This window comes from Haemaphysalis longicornis, unplaced genomic scaffold, assembly GCF_048455015.1.
Source record: "Haemaphysalis longicornis isolate Haplotype H1 unplaced genomic scaffold, Haemaphysalis longicornis Haplotype H1 scaffold_1, whole genome shotgun sequence".
NCBI lineage: Eukaryota > Metazoa > Arthropoda > Arachnida > Ixodida > Ixodidae > Haemaphysalis > Haemaphysalis longicornis.
In genome coordinates this window covers 455959555-455976990 of record NW_027526203.1, presented here as the reverse complement: position 1 = coordinate 455976990, position 17436 = coordinate 455959555, and the positions used below count along the sequence as shown (strand labels likewise).

The 17436-nt window shown below is 48.1% G+C and overlaps 1 protein-coding gene across 3 annotated transcripts in view; it reads left to right on the top strand.

Annotated features, from left to right (window-relative positions):
• Positions 1-17436, top strand: part of Cpx (synaptic transmission protein complexin) — a 682070-nt gene that overhangs the window by 489956 nt on the left and 174678 nt on the right. For all 3 annotated transcript variants that reach the window (XM_077687874.1, XM_077687872.1, XM_077687871.1), the window contains one exon: positions 9310-9526. In XM_077687874.1, the coding sequence (XP_077544000.1) occupies positions 9472-9526 (55 nt within the window). In that variant the 5' untranslated portion in view covers positions 9310-9471. The remainder of the gene's footprint in view (positions 1-9309; positions 9527-17436) is intronic.

Genomic DNA, 17436 nt, shown 5'->3' with positions numbered 1-17436 from the left:
CGTCACTAGTTTGTATTGGCCGCTTCCGCGCTGGCGGCGTTTCTCGCCGGCTCGCCGCTCCGAACGGATGTCGCTGCTTTTGCTCTCGAGCTACAAACGACCCTATCATTGTCGGCCGAGGCGCCGGAATTTCGTTGGCTCATCGGGCAGGCGGCCGCGACATAAGTTATACAGCGACTCCAGGCACCCCATTTTTATTGCTTTTTATTACACTGGAGGCGAAAACGCGCCGGGCACACCCCATACAAAAATATTGTATGGTCGGCTATAGAAAATCCTTTTTATGGTCGGCTTTAGCTATTTGGCCCAATATTCTTTAGACGTTTCTATGGGTGTCTTTAGCGAATCGTATCGCCATTCCTATGGGTGTCTTTAGCTTCTTCTATAGCCAGTTCTGTGGTTGTCTTTAGATATTCGTATCGACATTCCTATGGGTGTCTTTAGGTTCTTCTATAGCCGGTTCTATGGTTGTCTTTAGCGATTCGTATCGCCATTCCTATGGGTGTCTTTAGGTTCTTCTTTAGCCGGTTCTGTGGTTGTCTTTTGATATTCGTATCGACATTCCTATGGGTGTCTTTAGCTTCGTCTATAGCCGGTTCTATGACTTTCTTTAGGTCTTCTTTCGATATCGCTATGGCTATAGAAGAAGCTAAAGACACCCATAGAAATATCCATAGAAATGGCTAAAGACAGCCATAGAAATGTCTAAAGATAATTGGGCCAAATAGCTAAAGACAACCATAAGAAGGATTTTCAATAGCCGACCATACGATATTTTTGCATGGGCTGCAGCCAGAAGAGCATCGCCACTACTTGAAACACAGCGACAGCAGCAGCCTCTGGGAAATTATTAACACGCTGCCATGCCGGCATATAGCCTTGCGGATCTCTAGAACTTCTCCTGTGGCACTTAGGTTGTGTGGCTATCTGCATTCTGTAATATATGCTCCATGAACACTTCAGCGATATAGGGGGAGTGCAAGGTTGCGACTGCAAACACGTCGCCAGTTTTCATTCAGAAAAGGCTTAAACAAAGGCAAACAAGAAAATCAAAACCAAGGGGTTTATTCATCCCATTCATTACATAAAGGGCTACTATCTACGCTACTTCGCCGCTACATACGCCGATCCAAACGCACAGCACACGCATTCCAACACTCTGGCTCACGCTTACGTCATTCGCTCGACAGCCACACTACGCGGCACATTTTCTACGAACGCCCACCGAGACACAATACCTGCAGGTGCTGGGTAGTCCACAGAAAATAGAACACTCAGAAATCGTTCATTTCACTCAGTACTCAATGCACAAAGTTGCAAGTATGGTGGCTAAAATGGAAATGCACTCTTAATTAAACAATGAAGACGGTCGCACATAATGCAATAATAAAAAACGTTTTCCAAGCCCGTTCAATTAGTTCCTTGTACGTTTTCTCAGTTCGCGAAAAAATAATTATATTTGTCTCATTACCGCGGCGAAATCTTCACTTCTGTGTACATTGCAATGCCCATGTGGTGCAGGGTAGCTTGGAAACGTATTCTTGAACACCAAAAAAAGTCCTGCATTTCTCGCACAACACAGCCTCTTCAGTTCGTAAGATCACTCACCCTGGTGTTTTGCGTACGATGAAATTCATGTCGCGGTATCGCAGGTATCCATTTTCGCATGACTTCGGGTTGATGTTGAATTAATCGCAACACTGTCATCGTAAACACCGAAATTTCCGACAGCGAAAAGCGGCACATTTGCTTGGCGTCACACCGTCAACACGAACACATTGTAGTCGAGTCGTAAATTTCCAACATTTGGCAACACGTGCCATGCCCGCGCACATGAGCAAGGAGACGAGATGTGGCTGACTGAGTACATCCTGGTATAAGCAGGTCCATCGCGCTAGCAAATAGTGCGGAGATACGTGCCCATCTTTCGACCTTTTTCTAACTTGTTTTCTGGTAATGATTTTATTTGGAAAATACAACATCGCTTAACGTTTTGTTTCTTCATCCGAAAAAACTATATCTGTTATCAGTACTCAGGGAAAATTTTCTGCCACTATTATTGCTGCGCGCACGAATACTAACACAGCACGGAACGCCTGACCCTCTTTTCCACGAAAACTTCCCTCCGCACGACGGGGCTACAGCGTCGACGCGCGGGGCACTCACGCCGCACCTCCCCGGCCGGTCGTGGTCCCCTCTGCCTTTTCAATGCTTCCCAGAACTTCCTTTCCCTGCCTCCTTCGGTCCAGCTTGGGTCGCTCTCCCCCTTTCTCAATGACTAATTTCAAAGTGAGCTCCGCGGGAGAAGGAATGCGGTTGTTCGCAGATGCCACCATATTTCTGACTGCGCCCGCAGGAACGGGGGCCGCGAAAGTTCTTTCCAATTTGCTTCGACGCTGAGAAGGCCGTTTTCAGAGAAGCCCGCTTTTTCACTTGACCGCGGCAGCGAAGGGCCGCAGAGGAAGAATTCTCCGAACTTATACGTCTTTCGGTCTCCGTTCATTCGCAAGCTTTGCCAACGCACAGTATCCAAAGTTGCAAACTGAATCTCATCATCGTTATTCAGTCTGTGTTGTAGATGTAGCTAGGTAAATCATGAGTGTATAAATTACGCGGCATAAGTCATATTGGAACCAGCAGAATAGAATTTAATGGTGCGCTCGAATTATACATTTATAGGCTAACACTTTTTTATTAGCGGTGGTGGACTTAGAGGCTTATGTCACTACCTAGTTAGCTAAGGAAGCTTTTATGGATGCAAGCCTCTAAATTCTGCGCCAAACGCTTTCCTAATTCCGGCTAAATGTTGCTTAATTGTCCCACGTCTAAAGGTTTACAGTTATATATTGCGCTGTAGCCAGCCGCAGAAACTTTTATGGGTGCCTCTCTTTAGCTTTAGGGCAGATTCTCTCTAATAGCTGGCAGAAGACAACTGAATGAACGGTTCCAATTATGTAGACTTAGAGCTAGACAACGGCCTATATCCAGCCAAATGAGCTTTTATGGCTTTCTCTCTTTAGCTTTAGGACGAATTCTTTTCAATAGCTGGCAAAAGACAGCTCAATGGTTTTGAGTCTGTAGAGTTAGAGCTAAAAAACGGCCTATAGCCAGCCAAATGAGCTTTTATGGCTTTCTCTCTTTAGCTGTAGGACGAATCCTTTTCAATAGCTGGCAAAAGACAGCTCAATGGTTTTGAGTCTGTAGAGTTAGAGCTAAAAAACGGCCTATAGCCAGCCAAATGAGCTTTTATGGCTTTCTCTCTTTAGCTTTAGCACGAACTCTTTTCAATAGCTGGTAAAAGACAGCTGAATGGTTTTAAGTCTGTAGACTTAAAGCTAAACAATGGTCTATAGCCAGCCAAAAGAGCGTTGTCGCGGCTGGCCTATAGAACTAAAGCCATAGATTTTTCTTTAGCTGGCTACAGTAGCCTGAATAGCTGTGACTCTATAGACTAAACACACTAGGATGTTCTATAGTCGTCTAAAGAGAATTGTATGGTTTACATTCTTTAGTGCAGGATGCATAAAAACTTCAATAGCTGGCTATAGCCTAATTTATGCACTTTTATGGGTGACCATAGGGACCCATAGGCGGCCATAGCTCACCATACATTTTTCTATAGACGCCCATAAGGCATTTTTGTATGGGACGACAGGCGAACTGAGGGAGCCGCGTATACGACCAGCACGGTCGCTGTGCAAGCGGCGGCCGCGAAGTGGCTCATGCAGGCGCAGGTATAGTTCCAATGATAGCTTGTTATCGCTCAACTAAATGGGACTGATGGCGCAGACAAAGCTGGGGATACGAGGAATGAAGTAATGATGTGGACCTGTAGACAGACCGGCCGGCTGCTCCCAGCGCGCGTCTCCCCACCCACTGCCTCGAGCGTCGCTCTCTAGACGCAGCTGCTATTTGCACTAGCAGCGCCTGCATCACGTGCGTGGTCGCTTTTTAATTTAGCGCCTAACGCGATCAGTACGTACGGGCATCAGCAGAAACTGCCGCCGACGCGGAATCGACAGTGCTACGGCAGCTCTGCTAGTGATATCCGTACTACAATCACGTAAACAGCTTTGGTTATACGAAATCAGCTTTGGTTATACGAAATCGGTTTCAGCACCCGCTGAAACCGAAACGGCGACTGGCCGCCCTAAAAAATCCAAGTCCTATCCCCACTAACGTGAAACCTGGGTAGGGGCTGTTGGGAATGATGTTCCCAGTGCCGGTACCAAGGTTGCGACTCGCATCTAGCTCGTCACCGATGTTGGGAATCAGTCATCCCGACGCTGTCTCCGCTGTTGGGACTGGGCCCGCTCACCGCAGCCACCACTGTTGCGACTGGCCTGCCTAGCGCAGCCACCGGTGTAGCGGCGTTGCCTTGCTCCGTGCGCCATCGACGCGGCGCAGAGCAGAGCGATGAAGTTCTCGAGCCGACGAGAAGTTGAAGTAACATTTATGTACATTATGTATAAGGGTAAGCAAATGTTACATGGCTCGCACAAAGGCGACAGCACTCTCGCACTCGGTGCCTCCGAATAGTGGCGCCGGAGAATGCCGCCGGATAATGCCGATGATACTCGATCCGGGCGGGTTTTTATACCCCCGGAAGGTCGTTGGAGCCCCGTGAAGTTTGAATCGCTCCAATCAGGGCTCTCACTGGCTGAAGTTTGAAATCCGACGAATGGTAGCGAAGTGAGTCAGCCGCGCCGCCACGATGGGGAAAGGGAGGGCAACGCCCACGCCGTCTCCGTGACCTCGCTCCCAGGCGAGTAGCGACAAGCCCGTTGGGGTCGTTCAACCGATGCCGGATCTGGCCGAGCCGCCGCGACGTAAAAGGAGAGGCGCTGCCTCTGCGGCGGGGCGTGTTTCAGCTTGTCCACCGCGGGCGGTTTGGTCTGGTTTGGACGAGGCGTGAATCGGCCCCGCTGTCGGCGCGTCGCCCCGTGCAACGCATTTCGGCCGGCCGCTCTGGCACAACAGGGCGAAGCATGCAGTGTCATGCTTCAAAAAAAAATTGTCATGACTTTACGTACTAACGCGTTCCACGAGGAAACCGATGACTGCCGCGGAGATGCCTGCCGGAATAAAACGAGCGCGTTGTCCCGCGATGGCCTCCGATTATCATTAGGCAGTTTTAGCATATCGTTACCGTGTTTACGTTACCGTTTACCGTGTTTTCGGGAGTCGACTGCGCAGCGCGAGAGTTATCGCGAACGGTAACTTACCGGCACAGGCTTCACCGTCGCCAGCGGCTTCCGGTAACACGGTAAACGGTAACGCAAACACGGTAACGATATGCTAAAACTGCCTATTTTCTTCGTAAACCTCGCAAACCAAGCGCAACTAGGCCATTACTTACTGCCAGCCACAGAGTTTCATACAATAGTAACTAGAGAGGAATCTGGCGCTGCGATCGTCCGCCGCGATGGACGTGCACGGGTAGAAGTGGATTCGGATTCGCGCTCGGTGGCTCGCGGAAAGAACTATGGATTAGATTGTGCATCCAGTTTCGTTTTCGTCCTCGTCTTGCTTGCTCGCCTTTGCTATAGTGTAGGTAATAAGAAGCGTGTTAGGGAAAAGCTCTCGGTAATGCGTTTGCCTTTGAACTCGGTGTCGCGCGCGCCCTGGCGCCGCGCTGAGTGAAAACGTTCTTTAACCTAACTTGGCAGTCCGGCGTGTTGTCATCCAGTCATTGCCGGCAGAACGAGCACAAAAGCACAAAGAAGGCGGTGAATTTACCTGCGAATTAGGTGTTGCGGCGCCGCTCGTGTGGAAGAGCGTTCTATTTGCGCAGCTTAGGTAAACTGCGAAATGTTTGGAACGGCCCAACTTTTCGGGAGAACGCAGTTTCTACAGCGTCGACCGGCCGAACCGGCGGCTGGTAGGAAGGAACAAAGCTGGGTGGGCAGCCCATCTGTGAGCCGAGAGCTAGGTGCAATGTCCCGGGTTCAGGCTAAAATAATTTCTTTAGAAGTAAAAGATTTCTTTTTTTAGCACAAAAAATTTCTAATAATAAAAACTGCCTCCGTTGAGCCTTTTACAAATAGCTTTTGCAGACGTCCTCGTCCCGCTTTATTTGGCAGCAAATTGCGGACGTGCTCCGCAAACTACCGTTACTTCGCGTCTGCTCTTTGTCTAAACACGCTCTCTTATTTCGTTCAACACCAATTTTTAGGCATTACATTTTCTGTATACAGAGTAATGTGTAAATATCCGCAGTAAATGTTTTCTGGTAAAACAGAACTCAATATGCGCAGTCGTAGCCACGTAGCACAGTCTCGGATTTCGCGTTGACACTAACGCCAGATTCCTCTCTAGTATTATTGTATGGAACTCTATGCTGCCGGCATCTTGCCCCATGTCCACAGCAAGCAGTCATCTTCGTTTATTTGTTATCGTGTTCAGCGCGCGTCATGCGCCGTACGCCACGTCAATGGACAGCCGATGTGAAAGTGGCACCCACACTACCACTGGTTCGTTACTCCGTCGCCAGGTGCCGATTGCGTTCAAGCTTCGTGCTCGGAGTTCCCATCTATGCGCAAATAAATGTCACTCCCTCGGCGGCTACGGGAGCAGATGCATGCGTCACGAGAGCGCTCGCACGCGCGTGCCTACGGTTGCAGGGATTCCCCGCCGTCACTGGGTGTCATCCGGGCAACTACGCCAACACAGCTAAGAGGAGTCTTGCCGATGGCACGCGCTGGGAGAACCTTGTAACTCTGGCAACACACACGCGCACGCACACACACACACACACGTGTGCGTGTGTGCATGACATAGAGAGAGAGAGAGAGAGAATTAGAAGAAACTATACTTTCCAAATGATTGCATGAATAACAGAAGTCTCAAATGACTTTTGTTTTGCTTTTTGATGCAAATGATTTATATGTATTGCGATATCACGTGTAAATTCTTTCCTATAGTCTCGAGTAATTACGGTATGCTGTGATGTTCATGCATTGTCTTCAGGCTCTGTTTTTTACACGAACTAGCCCTGCACATTTTTCTTGACGAGCCACCTTTTGTATCAGTCTGCGACTTCTGTCGAGTGAAGATTTTTTTCCTCTGCCCTCGGGGGCTCCATTGCTTCCGCGAAAACGAATAAATCCCCCATTCCCACTCTCGTCGTCCTTAAACCGAGGAGGAGGGAATGGTGCCACATTAAAATAACAATTTAGAGATATCAAAAGCAGCCTATTTCTTTTTTCCGCTCGGTGTTTTGAATTTCTGGTGTGGGCAGTAGGCTTTGTAACTGCGGTCACACATACTATTGCTGCAATGACTGCAGTTAAGCGCAACTTCCGATGCTCACCGTTTGGTAAGCATGTAAACTCTGGCTCATTCTCTAAAGGTTTATTGAAGTGGTTATTTTTCGCACTTTAAAGAATGTAACCATCATTTTTTGTTGATAAATTACTGATCTAGTCCCTTAAAAATCGGTACCTGTGGAATAGCGGTAATGTATGGCCGGTATAAGTTCTGTAGGCGTTTGTTTGAATAAACAAAGATGCGATGTTCAGTGTGAACAAGCTGGTTTGTTCCATGCGTAAACAAAGATGTCCATGTGTTTTCTAACGTTGATTACAATGGCACTCAGAGTGCCTGGTAGCAATTCTGACTGGAAATACGTGTTCAGCGCTGTGGCCACGCGCAGAGCTACGGCCCGACACTGTTCAGTATTTATTGGGCGGGAAGAATCTCGCAGGGGCAAGGAAACTGAACTTGCTCCAAACTACCTTGTGCAAAGGTTGCAGTAAGGCAAATGATTCAGGCTACAGGCAAAATGACAAGAAAGATGGATTGGCCTTGTTTGCCACTAACGATTGACCGGCGGGAGAAGGCAAGAAGAGCAGAAGAGCGAGGGGAGTGTATTTCATGCGGTACAATTCACGTACGCGGTACTATTCCTCAGTGATTCGGCAAGATTTTTTCTCTTTTGTCTTTTACTGCGGCAACTGTCACTAGACCATTAAAGGACTTCCTTATCCCGGCCTCTGTTCATACCTGTGTGGGCATTGCCCTGTGTTCATCACCGCTATCACGGCGCATGCGCTGCCGAGCAGAGGTCTGAAAAACAAAACGCCTCCGACACTTCGGAAATTCTGGAGATTCATTCCAGGCCTCCCTGCTTCTGAAGTTGGAATCAGAATCACTCAGGCCACGGGTCTTTCTTTTCCTTGGGCATTTCATATATTTATTACGCAGTACGGGACGTCGTTATATGTGAGCACTATATACAAACACTGGTGCGCTGAGGATAATGATAAATGGTATACAATAACTTTGTTGATAACTAGATACACTTCTGGGGTCTCCTATTTACGTTTTCTAGCCTATTTCAAGGTGCAGAAGGTGGAAGAAAAGTTTATCATGGCTGTAGATTTCAATACAGCTGGAATAAGCGACTGCTACCGACCCATGCCCGCAAACAGCTGTCCACATGGAATGACCAGTACTTATTAAATATATCTTCGGGGTCGTCTGCCCCCGGGTCCAAATATGCAACCAATATGTCACTCGCCTACGCTGGGTACTTTCTCCTATTTTAAAACGACAAATTTTGGGGTGAAGTACATACAATATTGTCTCTTTAGAGAATCATCATAAGCGCGCAGTCGTCTGTGAGAAGCTGCCGCTTGAAGCGGAGTCACCTTGGCGTGACTGTCTGCCAACTTTCTTTCTGGTCCCGTTCCAGCAGCAAGCTGTCAAGTGATGCAAATAGCATCGGAAGGGCAAAGTAAAGGCAAAGCTTCGACGTTTAAAAGCTAAAAATTCTAGTGTTGCGGGAAGCAGGTAGTCTAACAATGACCGTCCGGTGGCGCTGGGTTGCAGCGATTCGTTATACCTGGCGTACAAAATTCGTGCGTTCAGGGCCCAACCTCAGCACGTGTGCTAGCCAAGTGTCAGAGGAATTACGTAGCCATCACAAATATAGTCTGTTTGATATCCAGCCGCGGAATCTCCATGGCCAAAATTTATAAGTTAAGCGATGGCCTTGAACCGTAGTGACCCATAGAGCTATGATAGCTGTCATAAGGACGTGGAGTTTCACATCGGCTTAGTTCCTTGCGAACAGTTAAACGCATTATAATGATGATATAATTGTTGTTATAAAAGTTCATTCAATCACTCAGTCTTGTAAGTTAGGCATATCTTTACGCTGTCTTTGCTCTTACCGCGTAGCACCCTTGTGGCGAATACACTCTTCCGTATATGTGTGTATATGTGTATATGTGTGTGGGTGTTCGTGTGTGGGTCTCCGTATTCGTCGCGTCCTGAGTGCTGTCTTGTTTCCTTGTGTCCTTGCAGTTTGGCCTGGCAACAGCCCGTTGCGCCCGCCTTCCTGCCTTGTATCCTTTCTCGGCCCCTGGAAGGACCCCGCGTCTGACCAGGAACTCCCGCTACTCGTTGTAAAACCCCTGGTTGACCCTTGGCTCCCGGCCGACGTGACCCGAGACAGGCGCCCTCAACATGGCAGCGTTCGTAGCCAAGCAGATGATGGGCAGCAAGCTCAATGCCGTCAAAGGTCAGTTCCGCCCGCTTTCTTCTCTCCTTTCTCTCCCTCTCGTCTAAAGGGGCCGTGGAGACAAAACACAAGTTTTGTTCACTAAAAAAAAAACTGCTTTGACGCGGTGACAATAAGACCAATTTTATCGCAAATTTCAAACAAATAGTCGATATCCCCCAAATTTAGGGGAAATCTCCTAGGTGGAGTAAGTGTCTGCGAAGGAAAGTTTGACATCCATCTCGATGCAGCCGCACGGCTACAAAGGAAAGCTGTGCAGCTTTCTCGGAAATTTCGTAGTTTAAGGAAAATGCGCCCTTCTCCATGATTCGAACCCGGGACCACCACTTAACCCGAGCAGTCGCTCTACCAACTGAGCTAACCAGGAGGCTAGCAGTTTGTAGCGCGAGAGCGAATTGATCAAAGTGAAGAACAGGTATTAAACGACCAAGTTTAGTAAGCGGTGGTCCCGGGTTCGAATCCTGGACCAAGACGAATTTTTCTTCAACTACGAAGTTTCTGAGAAAGCTGTACAGCTTTCCTTTGTAGCCTTACGGCGGCATTGAGGTGGATGTCAAACTTCCCTTCGCAAAAATTCGAGATATTAAAGAAAACATACAAAGTAGTGGCACCTTCCCAGCCACTTTCCGGCGATTTCGCCATGACGTCATGGAATCTCGTTTGCGCGATTGGCGGCCGCCGACACCCAAGCCACCGCCTAGAAACATGACTGGGCGATTGCAGCGGCGGGTCTTCTAGTTCCGTTTGATCGTATCACGGGTATGCTAACGTGCAGCTACCACAGTGACAGCTGTGTTTTTAGTGCTGGACCACATATGACGTCACTCCTACCCATATTACGTCCCTGTAGCGCGAAACTTGATTTTTTGAATATTACCTGCGTTTTTTTTTGTTTGTTTGTTAAACGAACGTCTTTCGTGACTCGAATGGAGCTCAGTGAGTTACCAAAGGCTCACTGAACAAAGTTGTAATTTCTCTTCATGGCCCCTTTAAAGCAGGCTGCTCCTCCGTGGCGGGCCACTGATGCACTGCAATGAATCCTTCGGTGTGTCGCATCCTGCGTCCTGAGTAGCACTCCTCCCCGAGCTCGAAAGGGGAGGGCAGCGCGGATACTCTGCCGCCACGTAGGGCACGCGACGTGTACCGCAGTGCATGCACGAAAGAGGGAACACAACTCGTGGTCCGCTGGTGTGTCTCCTCGCCCCACGGTAAGATAGCGCGCTCCCCGCCACTCGTGGTTTCCTATGCGTGTGCTACGTGCTGCAAAGTCAACGCCTCAAAGGAGGCGCTGGCTGAGTTTGGTGCTCCCTGAATGCTGCGCGCCACAACGGCCGGTCTTTGTCGGAAGCCGAATGTCGGCCCCAAAAATAAGCTTGCACATAGTACTTGACATAGCATCCTTCCTTTGGCGCTACTTTCAGACCACCCCGAGGAAAATTTGTTTTCAATTCTAGCTCTTGCGGCTCAGATAATTTCCGTCACCTAAACTACGAATTTGCCGGAAGGAGTGTACCTCATCAACGAACATGTTAGATGGAATCGGGGCAAAACGTATCATTAATATTTAAAGAAATCATGACTCAGGGAGAGCCTGAGGTCACCAGTTGAAAAAATTATGACTTCAGAATGACGAACAATTTCGAACATATTATGAGGTCATGAAGACCTCTGAGTCCAAAACAGCGAATGAAACAGTGATGTAGCCGGAGACTAATCTCGTTTTCGTAATATCCGCTGCGGAGCAGTTGACGTTTCCCTAAACTGAAAAACCCAGTTTTCATGAAGGTAGACTTTCCCTCCATTACCGGCTAGTTTGGCATGGCTTACTAAGGGCTCGACCCTATCAGTATCTTTTCCACGGCACGCACAAACCTCATTCCGCTTTAAGCATTTGCTCATGTAGATCTTAAAGCGGTCCTGAAAGGTGTTTCGAGCACACTAAATGAACAAGCGCACTCGTTAGGTTGGGTGGTCAATGCCATCAGTGCCACGTATAACCTTTTTACGTGCAGCGGAAACTTAACACTTTGGTTACAAAGTTTGTCGCCCTTTTCGCACCCTTTCCGACCCGTTTCAACGCCATTTATTTATTTATTTATTCATTTATTCATTTATTTATTTATTTATTTATTTATTTATTTATTTATTTATTTATTTATTTATTTATTTATTTATTTATAATTAATTAATTAATTGATTAATTAATTAATTAATTAATTAATTAATTAATTAATTAATTAATTAATTAATTAATTAATTAATTAATTAATTAATTAATTATACACCCCCCGGGGCCAAAGGCATTGCAGAGGGGAGTGGTACAAAAAAGGCATAAAATGAGGTAGCATGGTTACAAAACGTGGTGTGCATAAAAAGGAAAAGACATGACAAAACAAATTAGTATTATCGCAACAATGTGGTCACATAACCAGAGATGAAACGTCAGATATTTCCTGCATATACAATACTGGCTAGGGCAGCTCGGAACAATTGGTTATCAGTGATACCCGTAATTTCCGCTGGAAGGTGGTTCCATTACCGGGATGAACGTGGCAAGAATGACTGAGTGGCAGATTTTGTGTGATAACATTTAATTCCCACCTTGTGACGGTAATCAATGCGATGGGAAATGTGCAACGGTTGGGGTAAGAGTTCGTTGTGCAGGGGGGAATGATGATATATTTTGTGCAGCATGGTTAGCCGGAAGAGTTTCCTGCGTTAACGCATGTACGTCATCGATTTTCCCATACGCGTCACGAAGCAGAGATACAGCTATTTGGGCGGCTTTTTTCTCGCATTTCCGGCGAAGAGAAGCGTCATCTTCTCAGCGTCGACGACAACTTTGGTTAACTACCTATAGAACTTCCTGCAGCACGCCTACAGGCTATCGTGTACGTCTATATGTATTTGCATTTATACTAATCACCACGCTTCTCGTTATGACGCGGTCACGCTAGGCCGACAGTACGCCGACTCGTTGACCGACTTCCGAGTTGGCAGACCGCGTTGTCCCACCACGCCTACGGCGACACAAACATGTCGGCCGATTGAAAGTGCGTTTAGTGCGAATAGCTCGCCGACCGAAGACGCCGACGAAACCGGTCGGCCGAAACTTGCCGACGGGAATCGATCGAGAAGCGAAAACTCCGCCCTCAAAACACTCGTGTCGTAATGAATGAGGCTCTATTTTGTTGCTTGCTAGAGTGTAATAAACTTAGTAAGGTCCATGAAGCCCAAACAACTTGACACCAGCGCTAATGCTGCAACCCCTGTTTTGACTTCCGACTGTTCTTTTGTGCGCTTCGGCGAGTTCGCTTCCGCGGCTGCAAACTAAATATGCTTGTGCGACCACCACGCTTGTAGGAAACATATGCTCAGTAAAGTGCAGAAGAAGAGGTGCGGAAAGTGCTGTACGTAATAAGGAATCAATATCGGCCAATTTTTTTAGCGTAAAGCGTAAACCAACGTGCGGGAAGCACTATTCCCGCAGCGCAAAATCTCAGTCGCAGCCGAGCACATGTGCACATCTGCGATCGCTTTGTGTTCCCGAAGTAGCGCAGTTGGTGGCGATCGGCTATTGTGGGGCCTTCTGAGAACCTCACTGCACAAGCGTTATTCAAGAAAGGTTCAGTTTACAGCCAGTAATCCTGAAGACCAGCTAGTTAAGTGAGCGGGCCTCCGCCTACTAGCCTACTATATACGCGTGATTTCGTCCTACTTCCTCATCTGTCGTGGCGCAGTGGGCTGGTGCGTCGCGCGCACTCAGTCAACGTGGCGGGTTAAACCCCGTTGGGGTCTTATTTCTTCTTCTTTTTTTGTAGGCGGTTTCTTAGGTTACATGTCTTGGGTATCCTATTCTCGAATTCATTTCTTGCGTGATTTCGACAGGCAACTACTACGATATCGCGCACAGCGCACACGGGGCCAACCAAGCAATCTACATCGGTTCGGAACGCATGCGCGCTCATGAAAACCATAATTCAAGCCACTTGTTCCGTCATTCGCTCACATATTTCGTTTTTAACACGAAGGTGTTTTATTCCGGGATACATGAAGATTTCTCCGACGTCATATCCGTCAGGGAAATGACGCCAGTACAACGAAGCAAGTGGCCTATAGAGGGTGCACCCCTGCGCACAGTGTCTTCTTGCGGGGAAGCAACCTTTAGAACTTAAGAGTACGTTATATTTAGGGTTGTTCCTTGTCAGGTTTTATATTTTAACAGGACAGCATTTTATGCGAGAATACACCAAGATTTCACTGACTTCATATCTGTCACGGAAGTGATGCCAGTGCACCTTTGCCGAAGCGACCCGCCAGCAGGACGTCGCTCGCCAAGCACACCCACAGGACAGCCGCCGACCCGCAAATCAAGCTCAGCTGCAGATTTCGCTGCACATTTCCCTTTTGTGTTTTACCGATTCCTATGACAGAGGAATCGACCACAGTTTTTTCCATACGCACCAATTCGTCTCGTCGCCGCATTGTCCCGGTGACGCTAGTGATTCAGGGTCATAATCCTCTCTTGCGATTTGTCGGCGTGGTGTGCGTTCGTAGGGATCCAAGCACAGGTCTTTCGTTTGCTTTTCCAGCCGTGAGTGGATTACGGGATTCATTAGCGCAGTAAAATTTAAAAAAACAATGCCTGAGGCTTAGCTCGGCCAACCCCACCTGTTAATACTAGGCCGGTTAAGCAAGCGAAAGCAGCCGAAGAACAGTTTGCCAACAGAACGATACGGCTAGTCCAGCGTTCCGTGCTGCGAGCACTCCCTGCCGTCGTTTTGTCAGATTCCGAGAAGAGAAAGCCAAAATAGCTTTTCCAAATGGGTTGTGCTCAAGACGCCGTAGCAGACGGCATCCAGCGAAATCCTGAAATGGTTGGAGACGTCATCTCTGAGGAGCAAAGCATCATAAGAGAAAACTCTCGCGCTCCACACACAGCGAGGACAACAGTGAAAATAGAAGGAAATGCGCCGCGGCGACAATGCTTGGTTTTTGCTTTACAATTTCTCAGCTAATACTCATCGCTTTAACAAAATTCTTGAGGGAGTTATTACTAATACATTGCTTTATTTGGTTGTATGTACATCCATGTTTCGCCGGAGGGTATTTCAGGACCCATTTAGGTAGCGAGCTCGATCCTCAGAAAGCAACACATTCCCTTAAGTGTTAGCCTGAAAGTTTTCTTCCTTGATCCCTCGTTTACCTACTTTACAGACATCCACTGACTTTTTTGTTTTCATTCTTTCCGCCCACGAAAGTGCCTCCGTTCGTTCACTCCTTCTTCAACTGCTCCTGACAGTCCGTCCTCCCTCATTAATATCGTAGTTTGTCGTCAGCCTCCATGTCTTTATCCGCCATTGAGTGCCCATGCTTTTAAGTAGAGGTATCCCTGTACTCTGCTTGCCCAATTCTTATCATCATGACACGCTGGGATCGCTGGAAACGAGTTGGCAGACGAGAGAGCAGCTGCTGCTGCACTCAGGAACACTGTAGACATAACAACCGTACCATATACAGACCTCAAGCCACACATAAGACAACACTTGCGTAGAACATGGCAAACACACTGGAGTGAACAGACAGACAACAAACTACATGTAATAAAGCCACACTTGGGACGGTACACAGCTGACTCACACAACAAACACACGGAAGTCGCCTTGGGTAGGCTGCGGATAGGGCACACCCATGCGACGCACTCGTATCTGCTGACGGGATCTTCTAGACCCCAGTGCAGCAGGTGCGGAGAGGCCCTATCCGTAGTGCACATACTAATCACATGCAAGGCACTTCACACAACACGACACAAACACTTCAGAAAACTCTACAGACAACATATTCCCCTACATCCATCGTTTTTTCTAGGTGATGATGCCATTGTTTCCGTGAAACGTGTGTTTGAGTATTTGTCCGACGTTAAGTTTTTAACCTCATTTCCTATCACGCATCATGAAATCTGGCCCTATACACCAGCCATGCTCATTGTCGTGTTGTGATTTTACTTTTGTTTTTGCTGATTTTACTTAGTGTTTAAGGTTTCACCCCTATCATCGACTATTGTTTTGGCGCTCTTTGCCCCAGTTGGCCTTGCGCCATAAACATCCAACGATCATCATCATCATCATGACCGATGGTATGGCGGCGACGTGTGTCATGTGCGTTGCTTTGAAGACGTGCGTTGTATCCCAGCAGCTGTGGTTCTTTCCTGATGGGGCGAAAAACAAAAACACCCCTACTTCGCGATTTCGGCGCATGTTCCAGGTGGCCAAAGTTAATCTGTATCCCCCAATACGGCGCACCTCATAGCCCAGGGGTAACTTCGGGGAGTAAAACCCCAGAATTTGACCTCTATTCTGCGCGTAACAAAGTTATCCTATGGTCCCGCGGGCCCGCAGCTGGTTAAGCCCCATGGAGCGTCGACATCGCATTGGGCTTGAATGACGTTTCTTCTCTGCTATTACGACAGATTTTATCACCTCCGTATTTCTTCCCTAAGTGTCGGAAACACGATGTCGTCCGCAAACGTAATCGCATTTTCGTTCTTCCGACGCCAAGGGCGCGATGCGCTGCCACTCGCTCTCTTACCTCGCTGTCTGGTGGATGCGCGGTGGAAAAGTTTCGCATTCTCTTTGCCGGTTTTGCAGCCGGTGACTGCAATTCAGTGTTTCTGTGAAGCCTTCGAAAACGATAGTTGTAGCTATGGTTGAACAGCGGGGATAATCCGGGATCACGAAACGCTCCAGCTCGCATTATTCAAGATGTTCGAACTGCCTTATCAGCAGCGCTTGGAGCCCTCCTTTAGACAGCGCAGGACAAATGAGCGACGCTCTCTAGCAGGATACACGCGTCTATTGGCAAACTGCGGCCTTATCTTCTGCGGAAGAGTGTCAAAAGACGGTTTCGGGCAAACAGAGTAGCGTGTAAGCGTGCTGCATGCAATGTTAACTGAAGAAGCCGGCGTCGAATGATCCCGCCGACGGGGAGCAAACGACGCAAAAACAACGCTCCCCTCACCGGAAATGCATGAAAAGCTGTCCAATAGCAAGAATATTTTCTCCGTGGCGATTAAACGCGGCGATGACGCGTAAACGCGCAGAATGGTGGCGGGTATTTAAAATAGGCCACAGAAATCAGTCACAAAGTTCGTAGCGAAACTGTGAGCTACCCGCCGCGGTGGCTCAGTGGCCAAGGCGTTCTGCTGCTGAGCACGAGGACGCGGGTTCGATTCCCGCCCGCAGCGGCCGCTTTTCTGATGGAGGCGAAGAGCAGAAACGCCCATTTGTTCGAGATTTCTGCGCACGGTAAAGATCCCCAGGTGGTCAAAATTAATCCGGAGCCCTCCACTACGGCGCGCCTCATCGCCTGTGAAGCGTCGGCGCATTAAACCCCACAATCAATCAAATCAAACAGAGCTTTGCGTTATACTTCAAGAAGGTACACTTGGCACAGATGCCTTTGACCGCGTGACCTAAAGACTACGCCGTTTCTTTTGCTATGTTCACAGCGTGTTTGAGTGTAACCCTCGCTTATGGAACCCTCGGAGTCCAGTTGCCTCACATCCTCCGTGCGACGTTGGGAGGCTTGTAAATTTGGGAACTAGGCTCCAGGAAAAAACGAGTCTTTCTGGGCTAAATGACGAAATATTTGGGGAGGGGGGGCACGAACTACAAACCCCATCCCGACATAGTTTGCTGGGCGCGACTGTAGAATCGATTCAGCGTTCACCCATGTCAGAGTTCAAACGCAAATACACGCATGTCGACGAAGTTCGTTCGGCTAAGGCGCCCTGTTGAGGATTGCGAGTCGGTGCTCGCGTCTCTCAGTCATGTCAGACACGTTTCGGAAAGAATCGATCACTGCTGCGGACTGAGGTTTTACTGCGCGCTAACGGCGCTTACTCCTGCAAT